The sequence below is a fragment of the Schistocerca gregaria genome, chromosome 3, assembly GCF_023897955.1.
Source record: "Schistocerca gregaria isolate iqSchGreg1 chromosome 3, iqSchGreg1.2, whole genome shotgun sequence".
Taxonomy (NCBI): Eukaryota; Metazoa; Arthropoda; class Insecta; order Orthoptera; family Acrididae; genus Schistocerca; species Schistocerca gregaria.
The window spans coordinates 863340982-863366813 of record NC_064922.1 but is presented as its reverse complement, the minus strand read 5'-3'; the positions used below and the strand labels follow the sequence as shown (position 1 = coordinate 863366813).

Here is a 25832-nt window from a genome sequence, read left to right as displayed (position 1 = left end):
GATGCTGATCCACGAACAATGTGAGGCTTTTAGACTTCAGCCATACTGTGTTGTGTTCTATGTTATAGTTGCAGGTATGCCTTTCATAAGTGAAGCTGTAATATTTCCTATGATTGCAAAGTAAACAGTAAATTAGTACAATACTTACTGCTCATAAAGGACAGGACAGGGTGAGAACATTAAATGTGCAGTTTGTACATATCTTAGGTCTCCATTACCATCAATTCAGAATTTGCATTATTTGTGATGATGTTTGTTAAGTGACTAATAACATTATCAATGCAGAATTTTGACCAAATAAATTAGTAGTATGTACGTGTATCTGAAAATCTAATAATTTCCAGATTTTTACTCACTCCTTCAAAATTTTTTGTAAAATACATTGAAAACGATCACATTCTGTTCAAAAACTATATGCAGAACCGTTACTGAGAGATATATAGGCACTGCGGACTCACCCTTCCAATCGTCGAGCCTGGACAGGGAGCGCATGATGCTGCCGGAGTCGGACGGTGCAGGCGTCAATGCTTGCACCGCAGGGGGTGGTGGACTCGTGGGGGCGGCCTGTGACGGTGACGGTGAGGGCGATGCCACCGCCACCATTTGTGTCGGGCCACCGTCTGGCGACGACTTGTGAGAGGCCGGCAGGATGATCTGTGGGTACTGTTTGCAAATGGTGGAGCATTTACAAAGTGGCACGTTCAGTTCTGCTATGTGAATTGTACTCACTTTATCAGACATTAATGCAACAACTGCTCACTAGTTAAGGGCATTAATGGCACCACAGATTTTATTCCTCAATCAGATTCCAAATACTTCTTTAAATAGGCACAAGTCCAAATGATATCTACTGTGACTATGTTTGGTTTTAAGGCTACACTGAGAAGTTAATTCACTTCTCAGTATCAATTTAAAAGAGAAAAGTGAAGCTCTTCTGCCCTTGCCACAGATGGGCCAATCAGGAGCGACCAACTACTGTGTCATCTTCGGCCAATGGCATCATTCAGACACGGTACTGAGGGGCATCGGGTCAGCACACCGCTCTAACAGCCATTGCTGGCTTTGCAGACTTTGGAGGCCACTTCTCAATCAAATAGCTCCTTAACTACTACCACGAGGCTGAGTGGACCACAGTCCAGTCATCACACCAAGTAAAAATTGCTGGCAGTACCGGGAATCATAGCATGGTACTCCTCGTGGCAGCCATCTGTGCTGACCACTCAGCTATGGAGGCAGATTAGTATTAATAACCAAGTATTAAAATTATGATAGCAAGAAGAATGGACACAGCTGAAAACACCCAAGTACATATTTCACTAACAATCATGTAATGTTCTGACCTATCATAGTGTCAATTACTGCTCAAATTTAATGATTTCAATAAGTATCACGGGTCGCAATTAAGGACCTCATAAGTACCAGTAATAACTTAAATGTTTGATAACCCATGCCTTTTACTGGTATTTATTCAGTAAGTAGCAAATCATCATATGACTACCAGAAACCCAACACATTGGAACAGTTATAGTTAAATGTACATTATTACATTGTTATGTAAAAAACAAAATCTTTGCAATAAAATAAATTCCAAATTATTGGATATTTGGTGAAAGCATGAAAGGAGCCTCCTCAAAGATAGTCATTGAGAAAAGCAGTCAGGGATAGTCATTGAGAAAAGCAGTCAGGCATACCCTGGGCACCAAGAAACGACAGCAGATCCTTTCACACCGGAAACATCCATACAAAAATCCTGTTTAGGGCCACAGCTAAGTATTGTCTCAAACAGCATAAAAGGATCAGACAAGGAAGAATGCAAGAACTTTGCATACAGCACCAGCATCATGTACTGTGCATACAAGAAACACACAGGAGCTGTGACAAGCATAGACCAAAGATAAATGGAACGTGCCTTGCTATCGAAAGAGCACACTATGAATAGGGAAGTGGTATCTTTGTTCATTCAGACATCCAAATTCCATCCACAGCACTCACAGAGGACAATAACATTGAAATCCATACTACAGAAACAGGTAATTGCACCATTCCATCTCTCTACAAACCACCTGGTGAAGAATTCACAGTTAATAAACCAACAAATTTCCAAAATAAACACGTGCAGATTGCGATTGGTGATTTCAATAGTCATAGTAACATTTGGGACTATGATAATGAAGATGAAAATTGGGTAGCATTACAAGAGTGGGCGGAAATGAATCACCTGACCTTAATCCATGATGCAAAACTAGCTGCATCATGGAACAGTGGCGCTTGGAGGTGAGTTGTACAATCCCGATCTCATATTCACCACCAAAAGCATTAGCCAATATAGACCCATAATGTGCCAAATATTTGCTGCTGTTAGACCTCAAAAAAACCATTTCGCAGGAGGTTTAGAAATGCTGACTGGTCAAGATTTGCAGATTTACTGAATCCTAAAGTGTCTTATATAGAAGCAACACCAGAACAGTACAACATCTTCACTACAGCTGTAAAGAGATGTTCCTAAATATCTCTCCATCATGGCTGTCGAACATCTTACATCCCTGGTCTCACATCAGATCAGGCAGCCTTATGTACAGAATATAGCACCTTATTTAGAGAAAATCCTTTCAATGAAACAACTATAGAAACAGAAAATAAACTCATTTGCTTTAGAAGAGAGTCAAAAAGGGAAAACAATAGAAAACCTGGACATGAAAAGAGACAGTCATAAGGCCTGGAGATTTCTGTGATGCCTGTGCAACGATCCAACTAAGACCACTACACACCAAAATAACACTGCCAACCAAACAGCACACCAGCTACTGATAATTGGGAAGCCCAGCCATAAATCCCAAAAAAACAAAACTACGAAGAACTCAGCAAGAGGATATGAACAACTTTTCACTCCCATTCATTATGGATGAATTACAGGAGCTATCAAACAGAGTAAAAATGGTAAGTCAGCTAGTTGGATGATGCACAAACTGAGCAAGTCAAGCATTTTGGATTAGCAACAAAGGAATGGACTCTGCAACTCTTTAATAAGTGTGCTGAGAGATATCAAATTCCAAAGATATGGCGAAAGAGCTGAGTAATTGCTTTACTAAAACCTGGTAAAAAACAAAAGAGTCCAAAGAACTTTAAACCAATAGTGCTACTGCATCACCTTTACAAACTGCTAGAGAGAAAGATTTTAAACTGTCTCTCATATGTTATTGATCCCTTGTGTATACCTCAGCAAGCTGGATTCTACTCAGGTAAAAGCAGCACAGGACAATTACTCAGTCTCATGCAGTTCATAGAAGATGGCTTTGAAGCCCGTAAGGTGAGAGGAGTGGTATTTGTGGACAGTAGTGTATAACATCATCAACCACCAATTACTATTAAACAAGGATTTCAGCCTCACCAGGCTCATCACCAATCTTCTGCAGGACTGAAGATTTTTCGTTGACCTTCAAGGACAGTGCGGCTGATGGAGGCTACAGACAAACGGCCTTTCCCAAGGGAAGTGTGTTGGCCCCGGTTCTGTTCAATATATATATTAATGACCAACCTGTAGTCCCCAAGTGCAGGAGCTTCTTGTATGATGACCATCTTGCTCTGCCAACCCAAAGCACAAGCTTCAATTCAACAGAAATTACCCTAAAGAGTGCTCTTGAAGAGCTGTCAAACTACTACAGAATAACCCAGCTCAAACCAAACCCATCAAAGACACAAGTGTGTATTTTCCATCTGAGAAACACGTAAATCACCCGCAAGTTAAAGACAGAATGGTCAGGTGTTTAACTGGAACACTGTGACACTCCAAAATACCTACAAATAACACTTGAAAGACTTCTGACATTCAAAAAACACTGCATGATTTTCAAATCAAAAGTCTCCACCAGGAATAACCTACTGAGAAAACTGGCCAAGTCACAGTGAGGCAGCCAAACTGAAACCATCCGAACTTCTGCAGTGGCATTATGCTACTCCACTGCAGAGCATGCCTGTTCTGTTTGGCATCAGTCAACACATGCCAAACAGGTGGATATTGCCCTAAGTGATGCATGCAGAATTATAACAGGCTGCTTGAAGTCAACTCCAGTTGAATTGCTCTACCACCTTTCAGGAATTGGACCTCTTCCTATTCGAAGAGAAATAGCACCACACAGGGAATGAACAAAACTGGAGCAGGAGAAAAAAACATCCCATGCATGGGCAACAACCCTACCCACAATGACTACGGTCAAGGAATAGTTTCCTCAGAACATCAGAAAACCTAACAACCACTGATGAAAAGGTTGCATCCAAGCCTCCTGGTTGGAAAAATTGTCAGGATCTTTACCCCCTGGTCATGATGAGAATTGGCCAGTCTAGAAGTTCTTAAAAGGCAGAGGTAAGGAGTGGGCAGATTGCGGGCTAACCTGGCAAAATAGAGATTCATTGAAGGAAACAAAACCAAATGCGACTGTGGGGAAGAATTGACTGTTCAACATGTGCTTCAGTGTTGACTGTTTCCAGCAACCTGCACAGAAAAAGACCTAGGCAACATAAAATGCACTGAAAGTGGTGAAAGGTGAAATCAAACATTTCTATAATCAGTAAGCTCAGTATTTTCAATAAGTACATGTCAACATTATAGCAAAAATATCTTGGTAGTATTGAAATTTTTGGAGTATACAGTACTAAAAAATGTTAAACATCAAACTTTTATTTAAAATAAAAATTCCTCAATAAAACTAATTACATTATACGTACATCAAAGTATAAATTACAATAAGAATAACAATAATTTAGAAAATACAGCATGTGAAGTAATTCTGATAAGTGAGACTATTAATATGAGTGGGCAAGTGTGAATGTTTTAGTGTCACAAAAGGAGACATTAAGCGATGGCAAGTTTCTAATAAATAATCTGATTGTCAGTCACATGTGAGGAAACATCTACAGCAAATTTTGCAGAACATTACAGTAGAGTGATGTTCCCTGTGTAGCAACTTGAATTTCAGAAAAGATTTAAGTAACAAATACTAGTATCCCATGTTGTTAAGTCATCAACAACAGTGATGTTCCTTGCAATGAAGCCTTCAGCCGTCACAAACTGACAGTCACTACTGGATCAGTTATTCACTTAGGGTCACTTTTTTCTTTCCTCTTCTCATCTCAATGCATACTTGTTTGTTTGCTCTCTCTCAAGATCCTAGAGCCCCTATAAATCTGGAATTCCACTTGTACTTAACAACAGATACAAGTGACAAGTTTTCAGCTAAATGAGCAAAGAAAGAGACTGGCAAGGTCAGTCTCCAAGTGTAAAGAGGTGGCAAGTTTGGAGGTGACACCACAAAACCCAAAGGGGAGTTTAAAGTGAGTATACAGACTTAATTTCTCATCTCTAATGAGTAGACATATTGCCTGCCTGCTCACTCATTACTCTGTAGCCCACTTTCCACATGCTCCTCTACATACATGGCATTTGATCCTGAGAATCAGTCATTTTTCCCCATCAGAGATATAGTATGACTTCTGTACTAACTTAGAGGTATTCTTACACTGCTGCACCCTCCAGTAAGAGGGAACAAATCAACACATATGTAGTGACAGTGACGCTACTGTTCTCAGAGTAGTTGTACTTGCAACGCTGTAGCGGGAAGGAAGGAAGCCAGTATAACAGTGACATTGCAGTGTAACTCTATTTCTAATGTACACAACCTTCAACACTGGACTCACACTAGCTCTGTCCTCGATCTCTACTGTCCATACCTTGTGTTGCCACTCGAGCTGCCACTGAAGGAACAGCTGCTGCTGCTGGAGCAGGAGCTCATAGGAGGTCTCAACTGGTGACGTGCTGGCGTGAGCACTTTTGTGTGCATTGGGCGGGCCCTTGTACTCGTGGAACTTGATGGGCCGCGTCTTGGGCTGCGTCTTGCTCTTCGACTTCTTGCGGTTCTTGTCCTTTCCTGGCGCGTCGGAGCGTGCCGCCTGTGAGAGCACCGAGGCCAGCGACGGTGCCGGTGATGGCTGCGGAGTCTGCGGGGGTGTCAGTGCTGCCACGACAGAGGGTGCAGGGGCGGGAGGTGGGGGCGGAGGAGGAGGCGGGGGCGGCACAGCAGCGGCAGAGGCGGGTGCCGGTGACGCCACCGAGCTGAGCGGGCTGAGGCTCGATGTGGTGGAGCCCAATGACAGCGGGCTGGTCACGCACAGGTCGGCCAGGGTTATGGTCGCGGCAGCGGAGGCAGGCGCCGTCACTACCGTCACGATGCCCGCCGAGGCTGCCGCTGCCTCCAGTACGTCGTGTGCCGCGTGCAGCGAGGGCCCCTGTGGGGGCGGTTGCGGCGGCGACTGCCCGCCCTCGGAGCTCTGCGAGTCATCGTCGAACGTGACGTAGCGGCTGGGGTGCTGTGGCCGTGTCAGCTGGCCCTCACATGTCGCCTTGAATGGGATCACGCCCTCTGCAAAGTGACACGACGTGACGGGTTAGCCACGAGATGTGTGCACCCTCGGTGGCTGTTTTTCATTTTGATCACCCAATCAATGCTCTCTGGCACACTACTCCGGAGCCATTCGAAAGTAACCCTTGTTGATCGGTTTATGTAGCTACACTTATGTTACCTAAAAAGGACTGAATTCAAATGTGATGTAGGATCTGCCTCAGACCAGCTGGAATCATCAAACCACTCAAAATCAAATAAATTTTGTTTTGCAAAACATTTTCCAAGAAAGCAAAGAATTTGTGATTTGCATCCATTCAAGATACACTAAGACCTTCTCTGTAGCTGAGTGTGCAGCATGTCTGACAGTCATGCAAAGGGCCCAGATTTCATATATGGTGCTGCAAGTAATATTTCCTTAGTGGGAGTCTTGGAAAGGGGTGCACTCATTCCAGCTGAAGAGGTTCTCAATTGATAAGCAGTGGCTCCAAGGCCTAGGAAGCTGACAATGGTCGAGAGGGCAGTATGCTGAGCCCATGTCCTTCTGTAGTGTATCAAATAATGCCTCGTGTTAGAGGGTGCAAGTGCGTGGTCCTCTAGGCCGTTAACATGGAGGTGCATTTTTGTTTTGGTTTGTTTCTCTTTTCCACTCCAAATAAACTTAAGGGGATAAGGTCTTCCTAAGTGAAATGGACAGATAACAGTCAATTAAATGTGCATGTGGCTTCCAATCACAGGTATGGAACTTTATTTGCTTTTTTTCGAGTGAATGAAACCTGTCACAAAATTTTTACATTGTTAAAATTAAATTTGCTGTGAACAAGGGACTATCAAAGATATATCATCAAAGTTTCATAGGCACGTATGCTTATCACTGTGTTTATCAACATTCACAATAATAAAAAGCCACGATCCTTTTCAATCTCTTGCCAAAGACCAAGCAGAAATTGCAATTGCAAAAATGCTCACGGAAATTTACTTTGTTCTTAACACAGGCCTCCTACCACTTGATTACTGCCCTGTTTGCAATGACTTTTTCTCCTCTGCCATATCTGTGGTGAATCAAAATCTTCCCATCAGTTTCTTGGGAATAAGTTTTATAACTAAAATTTAATTTATGTTATAAAATCTGATATGGTCCAAAACGAGTCCTATGCCAAGACCTTTGACCTTGTGTCACTTTCGAATGGGCCCGACTAGTGTGAAGCAGCTCGTCGCAATCGCTATTCGTCAGGGTGTGGTCCCTACTTGTCAGACGCTAACATATGGACCAACACTCAAGACCAGGGGCAGTCTATACCGTTATCATTTGCAGCGTTACAGAGAAGTTGTGGCACACCTCAGTCCACTGAGAAACAGAATAGCTGTCATCAGAGAGAGCCATTCCATGTCAACTCATCGAGGGTTCCCTGCTCAGCCAACTCAGCTCTCGATGAAATTTTATGAGAACATTCGCAAATGTCCCCAATGAACACTAATACAGCTTAACGTTCGTCGAAGAAATACTGGCTGAGATGTAGGTATTTGTTTCACTCCATGCACGACTTTACACAGAGCGAGCGTGAATTTCTGGTGACTTTGAGCTGTTAAATCTCGGGCAATATTTTGTTGAAAGAAATGAAATTTTCGCCATCTTGTACAACTTTAGGCGTTCGCTTCAGAATAATAGTGAAAAGGGTTTGAGGGGGCATATTCGGACATAAAATTTTAAGCTAAATCGCCCGAAAAATGTCAACGTTTTGTTTCTTATATCTCAGGGACTAAAGATATGACGAATGCGAAATTTGGCTTGCAGTAACGTAACGACACAATGTACCGAATATAAAGTGTCATTAATGTACCACTTTCAAATACCGAATAAATTAAGTGCAAAGTTGAAGATTTTGTAATAAGGCCGCTACTGCGGAATTTTCGAACTGGTTTTGCAAAAAACTGTGTTCTATAAAACGTTCCAAACTGCGTTCATTAGAAAGACCATGGTTTGAACAGCAAGACAATGTGTATATGATAATCCAAGGCGGAATAACAAGTCTTGATCATTTGAATCGAAGTTGGGTGCGAAAATGGCGACACGAAAAAATGTAAACTTCTGATTCTTGTATCACTTGGACTACATGCCAAGTTTCACGTTTGTCATACCTTTAGCCCCTGAGATATTAGAAACAAAACGTTGACATTTTTTCGGGTGCCGATGTTGCTTAAAATTTTAAGTCTGAGTATGGCCCGTCAAATTCTTTTCATTATTATTCTAAAGCGAAAGCACAAAGCTACAAAAATTTCATTTGTTTCAACAAAACATTGCCCGAAATATAGCAGCTCAAAGTCGCCAGAAATTCACCCTCGCTCTGCGCAAAGTCGTGCACGGAGTGAAACAAATGACTAAATCTCGGCCAGTACTGCTTCGACGAAAGTCAAAATTTGCCAATGCTCCTTGGGGACATGTGCGAACGTTCCCAGAAAAATTTCATCGAAATCCGTGGTCGTCGAGCAGGAAAATGTCCCGAAATCAGGCAACTTGACAGTGGATGACCCACGAGTGATACAGAAATAGCTGCCTGCACACGTTCTGTGCAGCAGTGGCTCATGACGTACTTTCTTTTACGCAGCGTCACCAAAGATGGATTTCTGAGCAGTGCATTGTAGTTTAGTAGCAGCTTTTCCTTGAACGTAGCCAGAACAGTGACCAGTAAGAGTTATTAAGTTGCCACGGCCCCCATCCTCGCTGCTCCCCCTGCAGGTATTGCTGGTACGCACAGAAGAAGCAGACTAACAATACAATGAGAGCGAGCCACGCCACGTGTGCGCCTGGTTCTGCCAGGTTTACATCAGCCTATCGCTCGCTCTCGCTTCATTACGAATTGCATATCTTTTTTCCCCTAAATATCGAGTACCTCGTACCCTCAATTCATTGCGCAGATCCCGCTCTCACCCACTGACAAGGCGGCAGAGTGTCAACGAGCATTGCTGGCATTTGGACTTCATATTAAGAATGATTATTTCGTGGAAACCTTTAGCAATCATTGTCGTGGCAGTTAAATTCGTAAAACTGCTGTCTTCTGTTAATAGTATTGTTGCAAATGCATTGTTGTTTCCCGACAATGAGTCAGAGACTTTGCCCCCTCCCCTGCTACTGGGTTAACAGTCAGTTACTCTGATAACTGCAGCTAAAAATATTGCCAACAGGAATTAAGTCCAAGCGTCTTGTAGACAGCAGAGCACTTTTCTTCGCTGCTGTATTCAATACCGACAGTGGTATCGTTAGCCAAGTATGTAGATGACGCGTTATTATAAACCACTATGTGCACTTGGCTGGTTGCTCAGCACTGTCTGGCTACTAAGAAGTCATTCCCATTTATTTTTAGGTCACTCCCTTTCAACACCCGAGTCCACGACACGCCAAGAGGTGAAATGTCATTCGATCTGTAACGAATCAACCAAGAACATCATTGCGAATTCGGCACCAACATTGCTTATTTTCGATTACTGCCACGTGTCACAACATTCACACGCAAACACACACACAATGTCACTCCTTTCCTCTTCCCACCTGCAAGTCTTCTAGTCCGACAGTGCTTTTTTTTTTTTCAGACAGTAGCTATGTCATGTGTATATAAAAAGACAAACACCACTAGCTCAGTTTTTATTTTACTTCTAGTTGGCGCCAACTAATTACCACAATAATTCGTGATTAACGGATCTCAGGATGATCAGAGATTTCTAATTACATTTTTGTAATGTGTTTATCTGACATGCTCCACACCCAAGAGGATTCCCTCTTTTATGGGTCTATGGAATGAATAATTAATCTAATCTAAGAACTGTTGCAAAGGACGAGCAAGCGTAGTTAGGCAGTCTCTTTAGTAAACCTGTCGCATCATCTGAATGTTCTGCCAGTAAACCGCAGTCTTTTGTTTGCCTTCTCCACAACATTATCTACATGACCATTCCAGTTTAAGTTGTTCACGATTGTAGTTCCTAGGTATGTAACCGAAATGACAGCCTTTAAACTTGTGTGATTTATCATTTAATCGAAATTTAATGGATTCTGATTTGTACTCGTGTGGATGACTTCACACGTTACCTTACTGAGAGACAGTTGCCACTTTTCGCACCGTTCAGATATCGTGTCTAAGTCCTTTGCAATTAAAACCGATAGTCCGATTTTCCTTCGATTACTACGTACTGTGACCTTTCTGAGAGGAAATCTAGGGGTCCAGTCGCACAACTGAAGCGACACTGCATAGTCACGGAATATAAATATTAATCCTTAACTCTGTATTGTAGCATATGCATATTAAAAAATCTTGTTTCATATGAGCATTTCTTGTGCACTTGACACGTTCCACATCATAACGGCTACCGTACCGTGCGATTGATCAATGGAACAACCAACTAACCAACCTAAGTGATGGGCGAAACCGGTCTCCAATGGGATATTAATGTGACCAAGATGGCGTTTGTCCTTCTATACAGTTGCTCCGTGGACATTACGTCCTGAGCCATGAGACAGAATTTGGTCCATTTGTTGCAGGTGTTCCAGAGTCATACTTCACACGTTACCTCTGCCCATCGTTACCCCACCTATATAAAGCTTAAATGCAAACAAGAGTGCCGACAGTGAGCCCAGGAACCTCTGGAAACTGTGGACTCGACGCTAATACATGCAGATTTTTTTATTGTTTTCGCACTCGCAGCCGACTGCCAGCGCTCGGTGCTCACCCTTGACGGCCCTCTCGATGGGCTCGTCGGTGTGCAGGATGTTCTTCTTGATGAGTTCGAGCGGCCCCGGCCGGTGCGACAGCTGGTCGTTGAGGGAGTCCGCGAGGCGCGCCTTCTTGAGCATGCGCTGGCGCTCGGCCAGCGAGGGGTCGACGTGTCCGACGTCGGCCTCGAGGATGTGCTGGCGCACCAGCTCGTGGCGCGCCGGCCGCTGCTGGATCTTCGCCTTCAGCAGGTCGCCCATCTTGGCGCGCTCCAGCTTCTGCCGCTGCTCGTGGAACGCCGGCGGCGTCTTCAGCGCTGCAACAGACGCCGCCAAATGGGCAGGACCTCACTACCACGTCGCGTTCTGCAAACGCGACCACCCTGCTACTCTGCAATAAAACATTTTATAATCCACAGAAACACAATGCCACTACCTATTCCAAAAGAAAAGAAAAATGGCTCACGATTGAACTGGATTTGGAATAAACGTAGGGGCAAGGGATCCGACACAGAAGAGAGATTTGTTGATAAAGAAAAGAGCTTCCATTTGTGTTTCGTAGGTTTGAAGAAAGTTTTCGCAACGAAAACCGGGAAGAGCACATAAATATTGTTTCAAAAAGGACTTTACAACTTTCAAAATTCATAAAAATTAATTCATAGTACCTACAGAGGTAATTGTAGAGCCAATTTGTAGGGAAATACATCAAGTTTTGTCACGCGTAGCTCGCTAATGCCGAATCGCACCGTATGGAGCGCTAGTGACAGTTGCGTTAAAGATGGCTACCTTCACTGGACCCGAGCCCAGCTGTGTGGTTCAAAATGGTCCAAATGGCTCTGAGCACTATGGGACTCAACTGCTGTGGTCATCAGTCCCCTAGAACTTAGAACTACTTAAACCTAACTAACCTAAGGACATCACACACATCCATGACCGAGGCAGGATTCGAACCTGTGACCGTAGCAGTCGCACGGTTCCGGACTGCGCGCCTAGAACCGCGAGACCACCGCGGCCGGTCCAGCTGCGTGTTTTGGTTTAAAGAATCGAAGTCGGCGACAACAGTTCAGCGTAATTTCCGTACTAAGTACGATAACGACAACGTAGGGACAAGGGATCCGACACAGAAGAGAGATTTGTTGATAAAGAAAAGAGCTTTCATTTGTGATTCATAGGTTTGAAAGAAGTTTTCGCAACGTCAACCGGGAACAGCACATAAATAGTGTTTCAAAAAGGACTTTACAACTTTCAAAATTCATAAAAATTAATTCATGGTACCTACAGAGGCGATTGTAGTGTCAATTTGTAGAGAAATACATCAAGTTTTGTCCCGCGTAGTTCGCTAATGCCGAATAGTACCGTACGGAGCGCTAGCGACAGTTGCGTTAAAGATGGCTGCCTTCACTGCACCCGAGCCCAGCTGTGTGTTTTGGTTTAAAGAATCGAAGTCGGCAACAACAGTTCAGGGTAATTTCCGTACCAAGTACGCTAAAGAACCTCGGAGTAGGCCTACAATTTATGAGTGGTATAAATGTTTTGTACAAACAGGGTGCTCCATAAGACGTGGGAAATCATCAGGTCGTCCAAGCACATCTGACGGCCCCTTTTTTCCGTGAGAGAACCATCAACGAGGTAGTGTATCTGGATATGTTACAACAATTTTTGATACCACAGATCGATGAGTATGACCAAGAACGATGGTGCACCACCCCACTATCTCGTTGACGTCCGGGGTTTTGTCAGCGACCGCTTTCCTGGTCAATGGATTGGTCGTGATGCGCCAACTGCATAGCCCTCACATTCCCGAAGACTTGATACCACTCGATTTTTTATGGGGATTCATCAAGGATATGGTGTTTGTGCCTCTTTTGCCGGCTTCTCTACTTGAACTTCGACCAAGAATTTACGCCGCCACTGAGCAAGTTACACCTGTAATGCTACGGCGAGTTTGGGAAGAAACTGACTTCCCAGGAGATGTGTGCAAGACAACCAAAGGAAGCCACATACAACGTCTTTAGCTTACGGTAAAAGAACCTGATGTGTTTCCCTACAAAATAACACTAAACCCAGCTCTATATCTTCTTTCAACCAATTTATATGAATTTTTAAAGTTTTAAAGTACTTTTTGAAACACCCTGTATACTGAAGGAAAAATGAACTGTGTGGAAAGCCGAATGGCTTGGGAAGTCGCGATAGCTCAACCGAGTGGTTTTGGTAAGACTAAAAGGAGCGAATACCGATTAGACAGAATTAGTGGAAGGTGCAGCAAAAGGTAACACCAACATTGTATTGTATGTTAACCGGGGACCTAGAAATGACGGAGAGGCTCCGTCCCCGCCACAGCCGCAGTGGTCCACAACCCCACGACGACTACCGCAGTCCACTTCACCCCTCCGCCGCCCCACACCGAACCCAGGGCTATTGTGCGGTTCGGCCCCCGGTGGACCCCCCAGGGAACGTCTCACCCCAGACGAGTGTAACCCCTATGTTTGCGTGGTAGAGTAATGGTGGTGTACGCGTACGTGGAGAACTTGCTTGCGCAGCAATGGCCGACATAGTGTAACTGAATCGGAATATGAGGAACCAGCCCGCATACGCCGAGGCAGATAGAAAACCGCCAAAAAACCATCCACAGACTGGCCGGTTCACCGGACCTCGACACAAATCCGCCGGGCGGATTCGTACCAGGGACCAGGCGCTCCTTCCCGCCCGGAAAGCCGTGCGTTAGACCGCACGGCTAACCTGGCGGGCTGCTTTTTTCACAGTAGCATTTCCATGACATTTCCCTCAGATTAAAACTGTGTGCCGGATTCAACAATCCGAGAACCACAGTGTCAAGAGCGGTTAGCCGGGCGCGCTAACACCAACATTCTTCAATCTTTAGGAGATATAGAGTACTGCTTCTGGTTACTAATGGTCAAGAGGAAGGGTGGGGAGGAGGGGTGGGTGGTCGGAGAATACGGTGTCGGAGATACGCTCTTTTAGGCACACAGGGAAAAGAGCTGCAAGGAATGGCACTATCGAATCTACCATAGTTAAAATAAACACAAAGAAGACGAGAATAATGACAACAGGAGAAGATAGAAGTGTCATATGGGGAGACGAAGTGGTCCCAATTGCACTGCTGAGGTCCGCACCCGCGTGACAGCAGAGAGAGCAAGTGGACGCTTCGAAACGTGAGTAAAGGGAAGTGGTGCCTGTCCTCTGAACGGAAGGAGTGCGGGGAGCGGAAATTTGTCGAAGAATGGTACAACTGTATGAAGAGCACTGCACGTCCGTTGCACATCGGACACTCCGGATCAACGGCTGCCACCGCAGCTCGTCGGTCTTCCATAACGAGGACACCCACCTGCCGGCCCCTGGTATCGGCAGCGCGGTGTGTGCGTCTTTGGCCAGCGGCATCCGGACGCCGGTGAACGCTCGTGCCACGCTTGACCCACACAACAGACGTGCAGTGCTACCCGTGCAGCTGTGCGACGCCTTCTGGCGTCCCCACTTCGCTGCTTTCAGCGCGACCGGCGGCAGTGGACGGCGGACGCGCGCGTGCTCGCCCTGCAGACGCTGACGCACATAACTGAGGGTTGAACCTCGGCAGGTGGTGAAGTTCTAGCGCTTCTCCTTCTGGCTTTGTGTGTCGTGGGGGAAATTAGATGATGGTGCTGAGTGGGATTTGGCTTTGTGCTGGTTTTTTTTAAAGGTGAAAGAATAGTTAGAGGGGTAGTGGAAGAAGCAGGAGAACGAACGGCCAAATTGACTGACCGGCGTAGTATTTGAAAATGACAGATGAAAGGACATTAGAAGGGACAGTGAGAGGATGAGGAAAGCGAACGAACCGTTGACTAGTCGGTAACTTACAAGTAAATGATAGATTAAAGGAAAGGAGGAGGGACAGTAAGAGTTGAATGAAAACGAATGGCCATTGTCCTCGCATCATCTTCGTGGCGGCGTCGGTGACGGTGGTGGCAGATAGTCATGAGGGGGTGAATTTGGGGGGGGGGGGGGGGGGATAAAGAAGTCGGAGAGTGACAGATGGAGAAGTGAAAAGGGAAGGGTCTGTAAGGATTAGGCCGACATTGGGGGGGGGGGGGGGGGGGCGTGAGGGGCGTTGAGCGGGGCTGGATGTCATGACGTGGTGATGAGATGGAGCGATGATATGAGAAGAAAAAGTAACATGAAATTAAGGTGGCTAGTGAATGGGGAGTCATTGGGGGGGGGGGGGGGCGGAAGAGAAGGTCAGGTCAGCGGGTGGTGGCCCGACGGTGGACACGGGTGCCCAGGGAAAGGATTAAAGGATTGGGAGAGTGGCGGGTTGGATGGTAGAAGGAAGCGGCTGCGGAAAGGACGCGAGAGCGAAGGAGTGACACCTTGGTCAGGATGTGGAGTTCTTGGGTAGGGAAGAGGAAAGGGAGGTGGAGGGCACGCCGGAGAGCCCGACTTTGGACGGTTTGGAGTCGGCGGAGGTGGGTGGGGGCAGCATTGCCCCACGCCAGCGCCGCGTATTCAAGGAAAGGACGAACAAGGGAGGTGTACCATCTGACAGGAAGGTGTGTAGGGAGTGAAGAGGTGGGACTGATAAGGGGGTAAAGCACGCATAGCCGCCCTATCGCCTTTCGACGCACGCCGTTGATGTGGGGGCGCCAGGTGAGGCGTTGGTCCAGGGTACTTCGCAGTACGAGTCCAAGGGACTGGGGTACCAAGGACGGACACCTGCGGGAGCCGGTGCTCGCCCTGCCGTCGCGTGGCCGTGCGCCCGCGTCTCCCTCTACTCTACTGGCGGCTTTGGGGCCTCGGCGCTCTCGTCTTAAGCAGGCGACGGCATTTATGTTATTGCTGATATTTGTTTTATACGCGTATGGCCTTGGTCCGACGCGTAATTCTCTGCCTGACGTTGCGTCTTCCAATGCCGGAGACGTCACCAGAAAGTCGTCACAGTGTCAAACAACCTTAGCTAACCGAACTGTTTGTACGTGTCCGCGCAGCGGTCGGTTCGTGACGTCATCAGAACACTGCCTAGCTCGTGGTGTCGTACCGTAATTGTGGGAGCTTGTAGGGGGGAAAGAGTCGGCTCTGCTACTTTTACTTAGCAACGAGGACCACAACTTCTCTAATTTCAGTCCTCCTCCTTTTCTGTTAAAGTTCGTTTGTGCTTTTGAACTTCTGTGGTATCTTTGCACGTCCTGTGATTTTAGCAAGATCTAATCAATTACCGTTCTAGGATATTCCGAGGGGGCTCAGAAATTCAAAAGCACAACAAGAACGTTCCAGAATGAGATTTTCACTCTGCAGCGGAGTGTGCGCTTACATGAAACTTCCTGGCAGATTAAAACTGTGTCCCAGACCGAGACTCGAACTCCCGAGTTCGAGTCTCGGTCCTGCACACAGTTTTAATCTGCCAGGAAGTTTCACAACAAGAACTTTAACAGAAAAGGAGGAAGATTAACATTATTACACAAGTTGTGGGCCCCGTTGGTAAATAAGAGAGCCAATTGTTGCCCCTATAAGCTCCACAGCTGCGACGGCGCGAGTCCGCGATGTAGGTAGGCATGGACCCATCGTCGCGTTGACACGTACAAAGTGTTCGGTTTGCTACGGTTGTTTGAGACTGTGACGACTGTCTCCGGCACTGGAAGACGAAAAGTTAGGCAGAGAATTATGCCTCGAACCAAGACCTTATACGCATAAGACAAATGCCAGCAATATCACAAATACCGGACGTCAATGCCTGAATTCTACGATTCAATAGCATTTCGATCGCTTCAGTGGTTTTGCTTTCCCTTTACAGCCTCCGGCTCCTTTCTTTGTCTTTTTTTCTTTGCTGCGACACAGGCACATCATCACTATGCAAGAAAAGCTGTAAGGGAACTAGTATCGCGTGGCGGATCCGCCTATTGTCAGAAAAGTGTCGGTTCCAAGAGAAGAAATGGGTGAGAGAGAGAGAGAGAGAGAGAGAGAGAGAGAGAGAGAGAGAGAGAGAGAGGTACTCACGTGGCATGATTCCCTGCGCAACCAGCTGGTTTATGGGCCTCCGCAACATCAGCTTCACCTTCAGTGCTGCAACAGAACAGAACGGAACACATCAAGCCACGCCACGTCACAGCGATCGACGCGCCTGCCGGCTTCCCTCGACAGCAGCATCGAGGAGGAAACACTGAACGTCGGCCAAATGGCGAGCTGCTTCTCGAAGGAAGTGCACCCGCGTCTACACCACACCCCTGGTGGCCATTGTAGCGGCTGCATTTCGCTCACCCACTTCACCGTCGCTTTCGCGAATAGTACGCAAATACAGTAATGGAAATAAGTATTCATAGAGTAGAGCGTGGAAAAGCAAACTGCCTTTATTAACAATACGAAACCAAAAACACTAATTGGATATGCACTATACACATTGGCCAGTCGCCAATGCAGCCATGCTGGTATATAGAACGAGAATGAACAAGCCTTTACAAAACAAAATACAAAAGCGTCTGCCAAGTTCTCTACTGCGCTGGGAATTAAGTATTCATACACCAACAGAAAATGACACTTCTAACAAAGCCAGAACATGGTTTAATACTTCGTATGAATACCCTTCCGATGTATTACTTCTCGCAACCTCTGTGGCATGGAATGGACCAATTTTCTTGTACTTTCCGACGTGATACCTTCGCATTCTCGAAGGAGATCCTCTTTCAAAGAGGCCTTACTACGGATGTCGTGTTTTCCCACTCGTGTTTCCAGCTCACTCCACAAGTGTTCGATGGGATTTAGGTCCGGACTCTGAGCTGGTATTTTAAGAGTGTGTGGAGTGTTGTAGAGCAACCACAGTCGGACAATTTGCGCCGTATGTTTTGGATCATTGTCCTGTTGGAAGTAATAATTTCTAGGAAGATCCTAGGCGTCAACACTCTGTTGTAAGTTCATATACACAAATCTGTCCATGGTACCTTCCACAAACACTGATTTTCCGACACCGGAGGCTGACATACAGACCGATACCATCACTCCACCACCTCCGTGCTTCACTTTGGGTTGTATGTTGTTTCTGTCGTGGTCTGTATTCGGTCTTCTACAGACCAAGATCCTACCATCATTGTGCACGATATTAAATTTCATTTCATCACTAAACGTTGTAGTATCCCAGAAGTCTGCTGTCTTGGATACATGCTGTTTCGCGAACTCCATCCGCCACTTCCTGTTATTTTTGCTGATGTAGGGCTTTCGTCTCGGGACCCTGGGTCTGTAGCCCAAACGATTGAGAATTGTACCAACTGCCCTTGGAGTGATGTCCTTTCGGAATTGGTCAGGTGCATATGCGGATAGTGACGACGCTGTCATTTTCGGGTTTTCTTGATGATTCTTAGTAGCATTCTGGTCTCTCTTGTCGTAAGCTTCTGTGGACGACCGTGTCTTTCAATGTTTATTACTACATGTCTGTCCTCATATCGCTTAATGATAGATTGTACAGTCGCTCGGCTTCGTCCTATGATGTTCGCAATTTCGGCATACGACTTGTGTTGAAGATATTGCGCAACATTGATGTTTCGTTCCTGAATGGTCGTTTCCTTCCCCTTGCGGCCCATTCAGCTGCTCCACGGTACCCACGCCCGACGTGCTGTTGCTTCACGACCTCCACACGACTACACAAGTGTGGCATGCACTCCGGGTCTGTGTCAGCCGTTTGGTTGGTTGGTTGAAAGTAGTTCGCTGTATGAATACATTTTGCCCTGTCGTAGACCGTGCGGAGTGTAACATATTTTATTTTCCCAGAATAGATTAATTGCATACGGGAAGCTTCATTACCAAGAACATGGTTATCTGACACTACATCATCGTACTTAATCGTATCGGCGCTGTGGGTGATTTACTATCCAACACACCATCGTAGTTTGTCACCACCTACTGTATGAATACTTATTTCCATGACTGTATGTACACTGTACACTGTACACTGCAACCTGTGAATAATGCAGCAAATTTTCTGAAGGGCAATCTTTCCGCCGTTCACTGCAACGTTTACTTTTTAAACAACTGATTGTACAGTATTCGAAAGAATAGTGCCTCAGCATAAATAATAAATATCCGGCCATTATAAACAGAGATATTAGAATTATTTGTAGGAGAACAACCTCGAATATCCCTTTGTTTGCACAATGGCCGAATATTTACTATTTATGGTGAGGTACTGTTGATTCAAGCGCAGTGTGTTCAGTTTCCAGTTTTACATATTTCAAAATCTATGACATCTATTACACGAGCACTTGACGATAGTCTACAAGCCCAAATTACAATCTCGTATTCAAAAACAAAACATTATAGTCAACAGCGGAAAAGATGACGTATTTCAGAAAATTTTTTTTGACTCTGCACCACAGGCATCAGTAGTTATTTACACTAAAAAACAGGTAAAACAGAAAATTTCGAGACGTTGCGCCGTTTCTGAGTTAATTAGCGTTGAAATTAGCCAGTCAGACCGTAGCGGGCGCAAATTCAAGCGGCCCGTCAGAGCCGGTATCGCCAAACCTGTTCTTTAAGTGGTTTCCTAAAACCGGACAAGAGAGCGATATAAAAATTGGGCACGAGGCAGTAGTAAGGATCGAACCCGAGCCAGAGGCTGAGCAGTCTCATGCGCTGTAATAACAACTGACACTAACTGTATCTGTCGGGCCTCTCGACTCTGCGCGTGCAACGATCCGATTGGCTGACTTCAGTGCTAATTAACTGGCAAGCGTCACAAAGTACCGACTTTTTTTTTCTCAGCACAACCTACCCTGCAAGACACTTGGAAGCTTTTCAGAGTGTTTCTGACCACACTGTGTAAAGCGAGAGTCCAGAAGCGCTTATATTCCGACTTGATGTGGATTCACACAGGTCAACGGGCGGTCGCTGAACGGAATGTCGCCGGCAAGTGTTTAACTGTCACGGAAAGTCAACGCAAAGCGCTGGCACTCAGCCTGTACTGAGCGGTGAAAGTTACGTTATGAACAACCGTCCGTCTTACAAAAGGTCAGAATGTAGCACCAGCATTAAGGTAATAGCAATGATGGTAGAGTTTATATTGTACGAATGACAATCCCGCCGATCTTGTGTGTGAGTTTTTCATTTCCGATACGTACTCTTATTCTGACGCGAAAGCTCTATCGCTAGGCCATCTAAAGACTCACTCGGTATGTTTCATCACGACCTCTGTGTTGCCATAACCAGCTTCACTTGCTGAAATTTCTTTAAGATATCTCGTTACCAGTACACAAATATACCTTTAACAAACAGAAGTGTGAAACAACGAACTAAACACTGCGTATGACCAACGTCATTGCAGCTGCAGTCCGTGCCGTGGGCACTTTTTGTGTGTGACGACTTCCTTCACCCACAAGATAAATTGTAAGTAGGCTGTTTAGGTTTTTATATTGGTAACGCCACGTAGCGCTCTGTATGAAAATCACTGGCTGTGCTGTACGCAGTCTGGGTGGCTGGGTGGCATTGTTGTAATATTCGCTATTGTAGTGTTGGGCTGTTGGCTGTTAGCAGCGCATAGCGTTGCGCAGTTGGAGGTGAGCCGCCAGCAGTGGTGGACGTGGGGAGAGAGATGGTGGAGTTTTGAAATTTGTAAGAATTGGTGTCATGAACTGATATATATATATATATATATGACTATTAAGGTAAATACATTGTTTGTTCTCTATTAAAATCTTTCATTTGCTGACTGTGCCTATCAGTAGTTAGTGACTTCCGTAGTTTGAATCTTTTAGTTAGCTGGCAGTAATGGCGCTCGCTGTATTGCAGTAGTTCGAGTAACGAAGATTTTTGTGAGGTAAGTGATTTGTGAAACATATAGGTTAATGTTAGTCAGGGCCATTCTCTTGTAGGGATTACTGAAAGTCAGATTGCGTTGCGCTAAAAAAAATATTGTGTGTCAGTTTAAGCACAGTCTTGTATAATTTTTCAAAGGGGACGTTTCAAAATTCTGCATAATCCGTTTCAGGCCCATGTGAGTAAACATCGAAACCTCACACCTGGAACGACAAGCGGTGTCGATCCCACGTTAAAATGTATTTATGCTGCCCCCAACTTCCGCCCCCTCTCAAGAGGGTCCATTATCTTCGTCGACAGTTGCATTTTGTCACGAAGGATTTATTTCGGCTAATTTAATGACTGCTTCAAAAATTTCGGCTTTTTTGGGATTAGCTGGACGGTGTTGCATGGTCGTAGCCTGATTGAGAATTTCATTCTGTAAATGCCCTGCATTCGGCAAAGTCTGAACGTTTCCGTGGCTCGGAGTCCAATACTGTACCTCGAAGTAGTGGGATTAATCACACGGAGAAAGCTGTTGTCGGCGCAGCTTTATCCGTGCTAGGGGAAGGTTTAAATTCTGCACCGATTTCTAAGCGTTTATCGGTCCTTGATCTTATAAGTTCTGCCCAACACGCTGTTTTTATACTGCCTCCTGATGCTGTCGAGGAAGCTAGGAGAGAAGCATGTTGTGTATTAACTGATGACACATTCACTTAAGAGTAATATAATAGGAACTGAGAGGGATACTTTACGTTCTCTTGGAGTGGACCCGGATACTGTTATTTTGCCTTCTGACAAAGGCAAGGGTTGTGTTGCACGAGCAGGATTAGATTCAAAAGATACAGTGGTTACTATCTGACTCAGGATATCGCAGAGTTACTATTGAGACAAAGCGTAACAGCCTCCTGAAGAAAAGTTTCTTGTTGCAGGAGGACTTTGACAAGTCTTAATTCTTACATGGCCTTCCAAAGATCCACAATGAAGAGGTTCCTCTCCGTCCGACTGTGACGCTGGTGCTCCGACATACCGTGTAGCAAATCACTGTTAGGTCGCTGTGTGCATTACATTAAGAACTCGGCGGATTTCTTATGTCGATTAGAACGATTGCGTCTGAATGATCCTTGTATTTTACTTAAGATTTTATGTGATCTCTCTCTTCACTTGTGTTCCTCTGTCTGGTTCACTACCTTGACTGAGGCTACGTTTGGTGCTGAATTGTTGTTGTTGTTGTTGTTGTGGTCTTCAGCCCTGAAACTGGTTTGATGCAGCTCTCCATGCTACTCTATCCTGTGCAAGGTTCTTCATCTCCCAGTACCTACTGCAACCTACATCCTTCTGAATCTGCTTTGTGTATTCATTTATTGGTCTCCCTCTACGATTTTTACCCTCCACGCTGCCCTCCAATACTAAATTGCTGATCCCTTGATGCCTCAGAACATGTCCTACCAACCGATCCCTGCTTCTGGTCAAGTTGTGCCACAAACTTCTCTTCTCCCCAATCCTAGTCAATACTTCCTCATTAGTTATGTGATCTACCCATCTAATCTTCAGCATTCTTCTGTAGCACCACATTTCGAAAGCTTCTATTCTCTTCTTGTCCAAACTAGTTATCGTCCATGATTCACTTCCATACATGGCTACACTCCATACAAATACTTTCAGAAATGACTTCCTGACACTTAAATCTATACTCGATGTTAACAAACTTCTCTTCTTCAGAAACGCTTTTCTTGTCATTGCCAGTCTACATTTTATATCCTCTCTACTTCGACCACCATCAGTTATTTTGCTCCCCAAATAGCAAAACTCCTTTACTACTTTAAGTGTGTCACTTCCTAAACTAATTCCCTCAGCATCACCCGAGTTAACTCGACTACATTCCATTATCCTCGTTTTGCTTTTGTTGATGGTCATCTTATATCCTCCTTTCAAGACACTATCCATTCCGTTCAACTGCTCTTCCAAGTCCTTTGCTGTCTCTGACAGAATTACTATGTCATCGGCGAAGCTCAAAGTTTTTATTTCTTCTCCATGGACTTTAATACCTACTCCGAATTTTTCTTTTGTTTCCTTCACTGCTTGCTGAATATACAGATTGAATAACATCGGGGATAGACTACAGCCCTGTCTCACTCCCTTCCCAACCACTGCTTCCCTTTCATGTCCCTCGACTCTTATAACTGCCATCTGGTTTCTGTACAAATTGTAAATAGCCTTTCGCTCTCTGTATTTTACCCCTGCCACCTTCAGAATTTGAAAGAGAGTATTCCAGTCAACATTGTCAAAAGCTTTCTCTAAGTCTACAAATGCTAGAAACGTAGGTTTGCCCTTCCTTAATCTAGCTTCTAAGATAACTTACTTTTTGTTAAATGGCAAGTACTATGAACAGAAATATGGAGTTGTGATGGGAAGCCGGCTGTCACTTACTACTGCAAAAATTTTTCATGGAAAACTTCGAGTAATTGACCAACCATGATTCGGGTGAGAGATGCTAATAACGAGGAGGCACCAAAGTCTACGGCATTTCCCACATGATTGGTCGCATTCTGCGGAAACATGATGGTGTGAAATGTATTTTCGACGATCATCTACAATTAGGGCCCTTTTGGGACCTCGAGTTTCATAAGGCAGGTGTCCACCTTATTCCTTCCAAGTCGGCTAAGTTGTATGCTGGTCATACCATCAGGGCCATTGAGGAGCGGTGCATTGGACGTGTCACACACGCTTACAACAGCCGGGTAAATATACTATATCACAACATTTTCCTCTGTACCCCTCATCCAACGGAGTATAACAACACGGAGATTATGGCATGAACTTTCAGCTATTGGGTTATTAAGGAACCAGTTGAAATTAAATTAACAAGTGGTGTTATAACAGAGATGCAGGCTTTTACTTAAATTTTGCGAGGAATGCTCTCTCCTTTGCCAAAAAACAGAGAGACAGAGTTAAAGCTGCCTCGTCTGGTGGTTATTAATCTCCGCTATCGATTGCTTCTGCGTCAGTTACCTCCGGTTGGTTGGTGGAGCGAGTGTTTAAAGTGACTACGCGTGGTATCTTTCCGGATATGCTCTTGCTGCGCTTGTGCCCTGAAAATGACAAGGTGAAAACCTGTCGAAATAACGGCGCATGTCGCCCTGCTGCATCCCTGTAAGTTATGACATCAGGTATCGTTTAATTGTGCTATCGATGGCCAATCGATAGCATCAGTCGCAACCTGCACGTATCTACAATTTTGTGTCCAGGGTGATTTAAGGTAGAACGAAAACGTAGGTCTAGCCGTGGGAAAGACAAATGACAGAAACACATTTATCTCGAGGAAATGTATTTCACGTACGACACAGATCCCTTACAAAAAGCTCCTTACGTTAATTATCTAGCACCGTTGACGTACGAAGGTGAATTAACGGGAGAGAGAGAGAAAAGATCCAAATAGGAGCGGCACGATTAGCAGCTGGTTTTATTTAGAGGGCGTGCGGAGTGGAGTGCCCCAGGAGAGGCTCGACTGCAGGGGCGGAGGGGGTGGGAGCCAAGGGCGACGGCAGAGGGCGCACAACACGCCACTGTGCGTCGCGGCAGGGCCGGCCACAGTCGCGAAACTCAGCGTTTACTGCTGAGAAACACGCCTCGCGTAGTGACCGCCGCGAAACACTCACAACAGCCTACGTCTACCTGGTTACCCTGCAGTTCACACACAAATGCTGGCAGGCTGGCAGAGGGTGCGCGGAGCCCCTATGCGGGGGGAGGGGGGGGGGGGTAATACTTTGGAATTCGGGGGAGAAAGCTGGGCAGTGAAATTTCCCGAAAAGATTTCACCCTAACGAAAAATGCCTTTGTTTCAATTATTTCCACCCCAGCTCACTTATGTTCGTTACTCTCTCTCCCCTACTTCGTGACCATACAAAACGTGCTGCTTCTCTTTGAAATTGGTCGATGCCCTCTTGTAAGGATCCAACACCGCACGGCAATAATCCAAAAGAAGTTTAGGCAGTGTATTTAGTAGATCTGTTGTACTTTTTAAGTGTTCCGCCAATGAAACGCAATCTTTGGATCGACTTCTCCACGATATTTTCCATACGACGTCTCCAATTTCAGTTGTTCCGTCTTTCTCCCTGCGTACCTCCGTAAATTGAACAAGGATGGCGGACGGAAGAATCATATGTACCAGAGATATTCGATGTCGTCCATATTCACACAATACCAATGCTGGAGATTAAATATACGTAAGTCTTTCAGACACAGTAACTTCGATCTTGAAGACAAAATACACTGCACTGCAGGCCATTAAAATTGCTACACCGCGAAGATGGCGTGCTACAGATGCGAAATTTAACCGACAGGAAGAAGATGCTGTGATATGCAAATGATTAGCTTTTCAGAGCATTCACACAGGGTTGGTGCTGGTGGCGACACCTACAACGTGCTAACATGAGGAAAGTTTCCAACCGATTTCTCATACACAGTTCACCGGCGTTGCCTGGTGAAACGTTGTTGTGATGCCTCGTGTAAGGAGGGGAAATGCGTACCATCACGTTTCCGACGTTGATAAAGGCCGGATTGTAGCCTATCGTGATTGCGGTTTATCGTATCGCGACACTGCTGCTCGCGTTGGTCGAGATCCAATGACTGTTAGCAGAGTGGGAATCGGTGGGTTCAGGAGGGAAATACGGAACGCCGTACTGGATCCCAACGGCCTCGTATCACTAGCAGTCGAGATTACAGGCATCTTATCCGCATGGCTGTAACGGATCGTGCAGCCACGTCTCGATCCCTCAGTCAACAGATGGGGATGTTTGCAAGACAACAACCATCTGCACGAACAGTTCGACGACTTGTCGCTGCATCACAGACAGGAGCGCCTGAGATGGTATACTCAACGACGAACCTGGGTGCACGAATGGCAAAACATCTTTTTCGGATGAATCCAACTTCTGTTTACAGCATCATGATGGTCGCATCCGTGTTTGGCGACA

General features: G+C 45.4%; 1 protein-coding gene across 4 annotated transcripts in view; it reads right to left on the bottom strand.

The window, feature by feature from the left end:
• Positions 1-25832, bottom strand: part of LOC126354877 (myocardin-related transcription factor A-like) — a 306159-nt gene that overhangs the window by 37779 nt on the left and 242548 nt on the right. For all 4 annotated transcript variants that reach the window (XM_050004891.1, XM_050004892.1, XM_050004893.1 and 1 more), the window contains exons 4-7: positions 17077-17142; positions 11112-11411; positions 5725-6413; positions 459-663 (exon numbers count right to left, since the gene is read on the bottom strand). In XM_050004891.1, the coding sequence (XP_049860848.1) occupies positions 459-663; positions 5725-6413; positions 11112-11411; positions 17077-17142 (1260 nt within the window). The remainder of the gene's footprint in view (positions 1-458; positions 664-5724; positions 6414-11111; positions 11412-17076; positions 17143-25832) is intronic.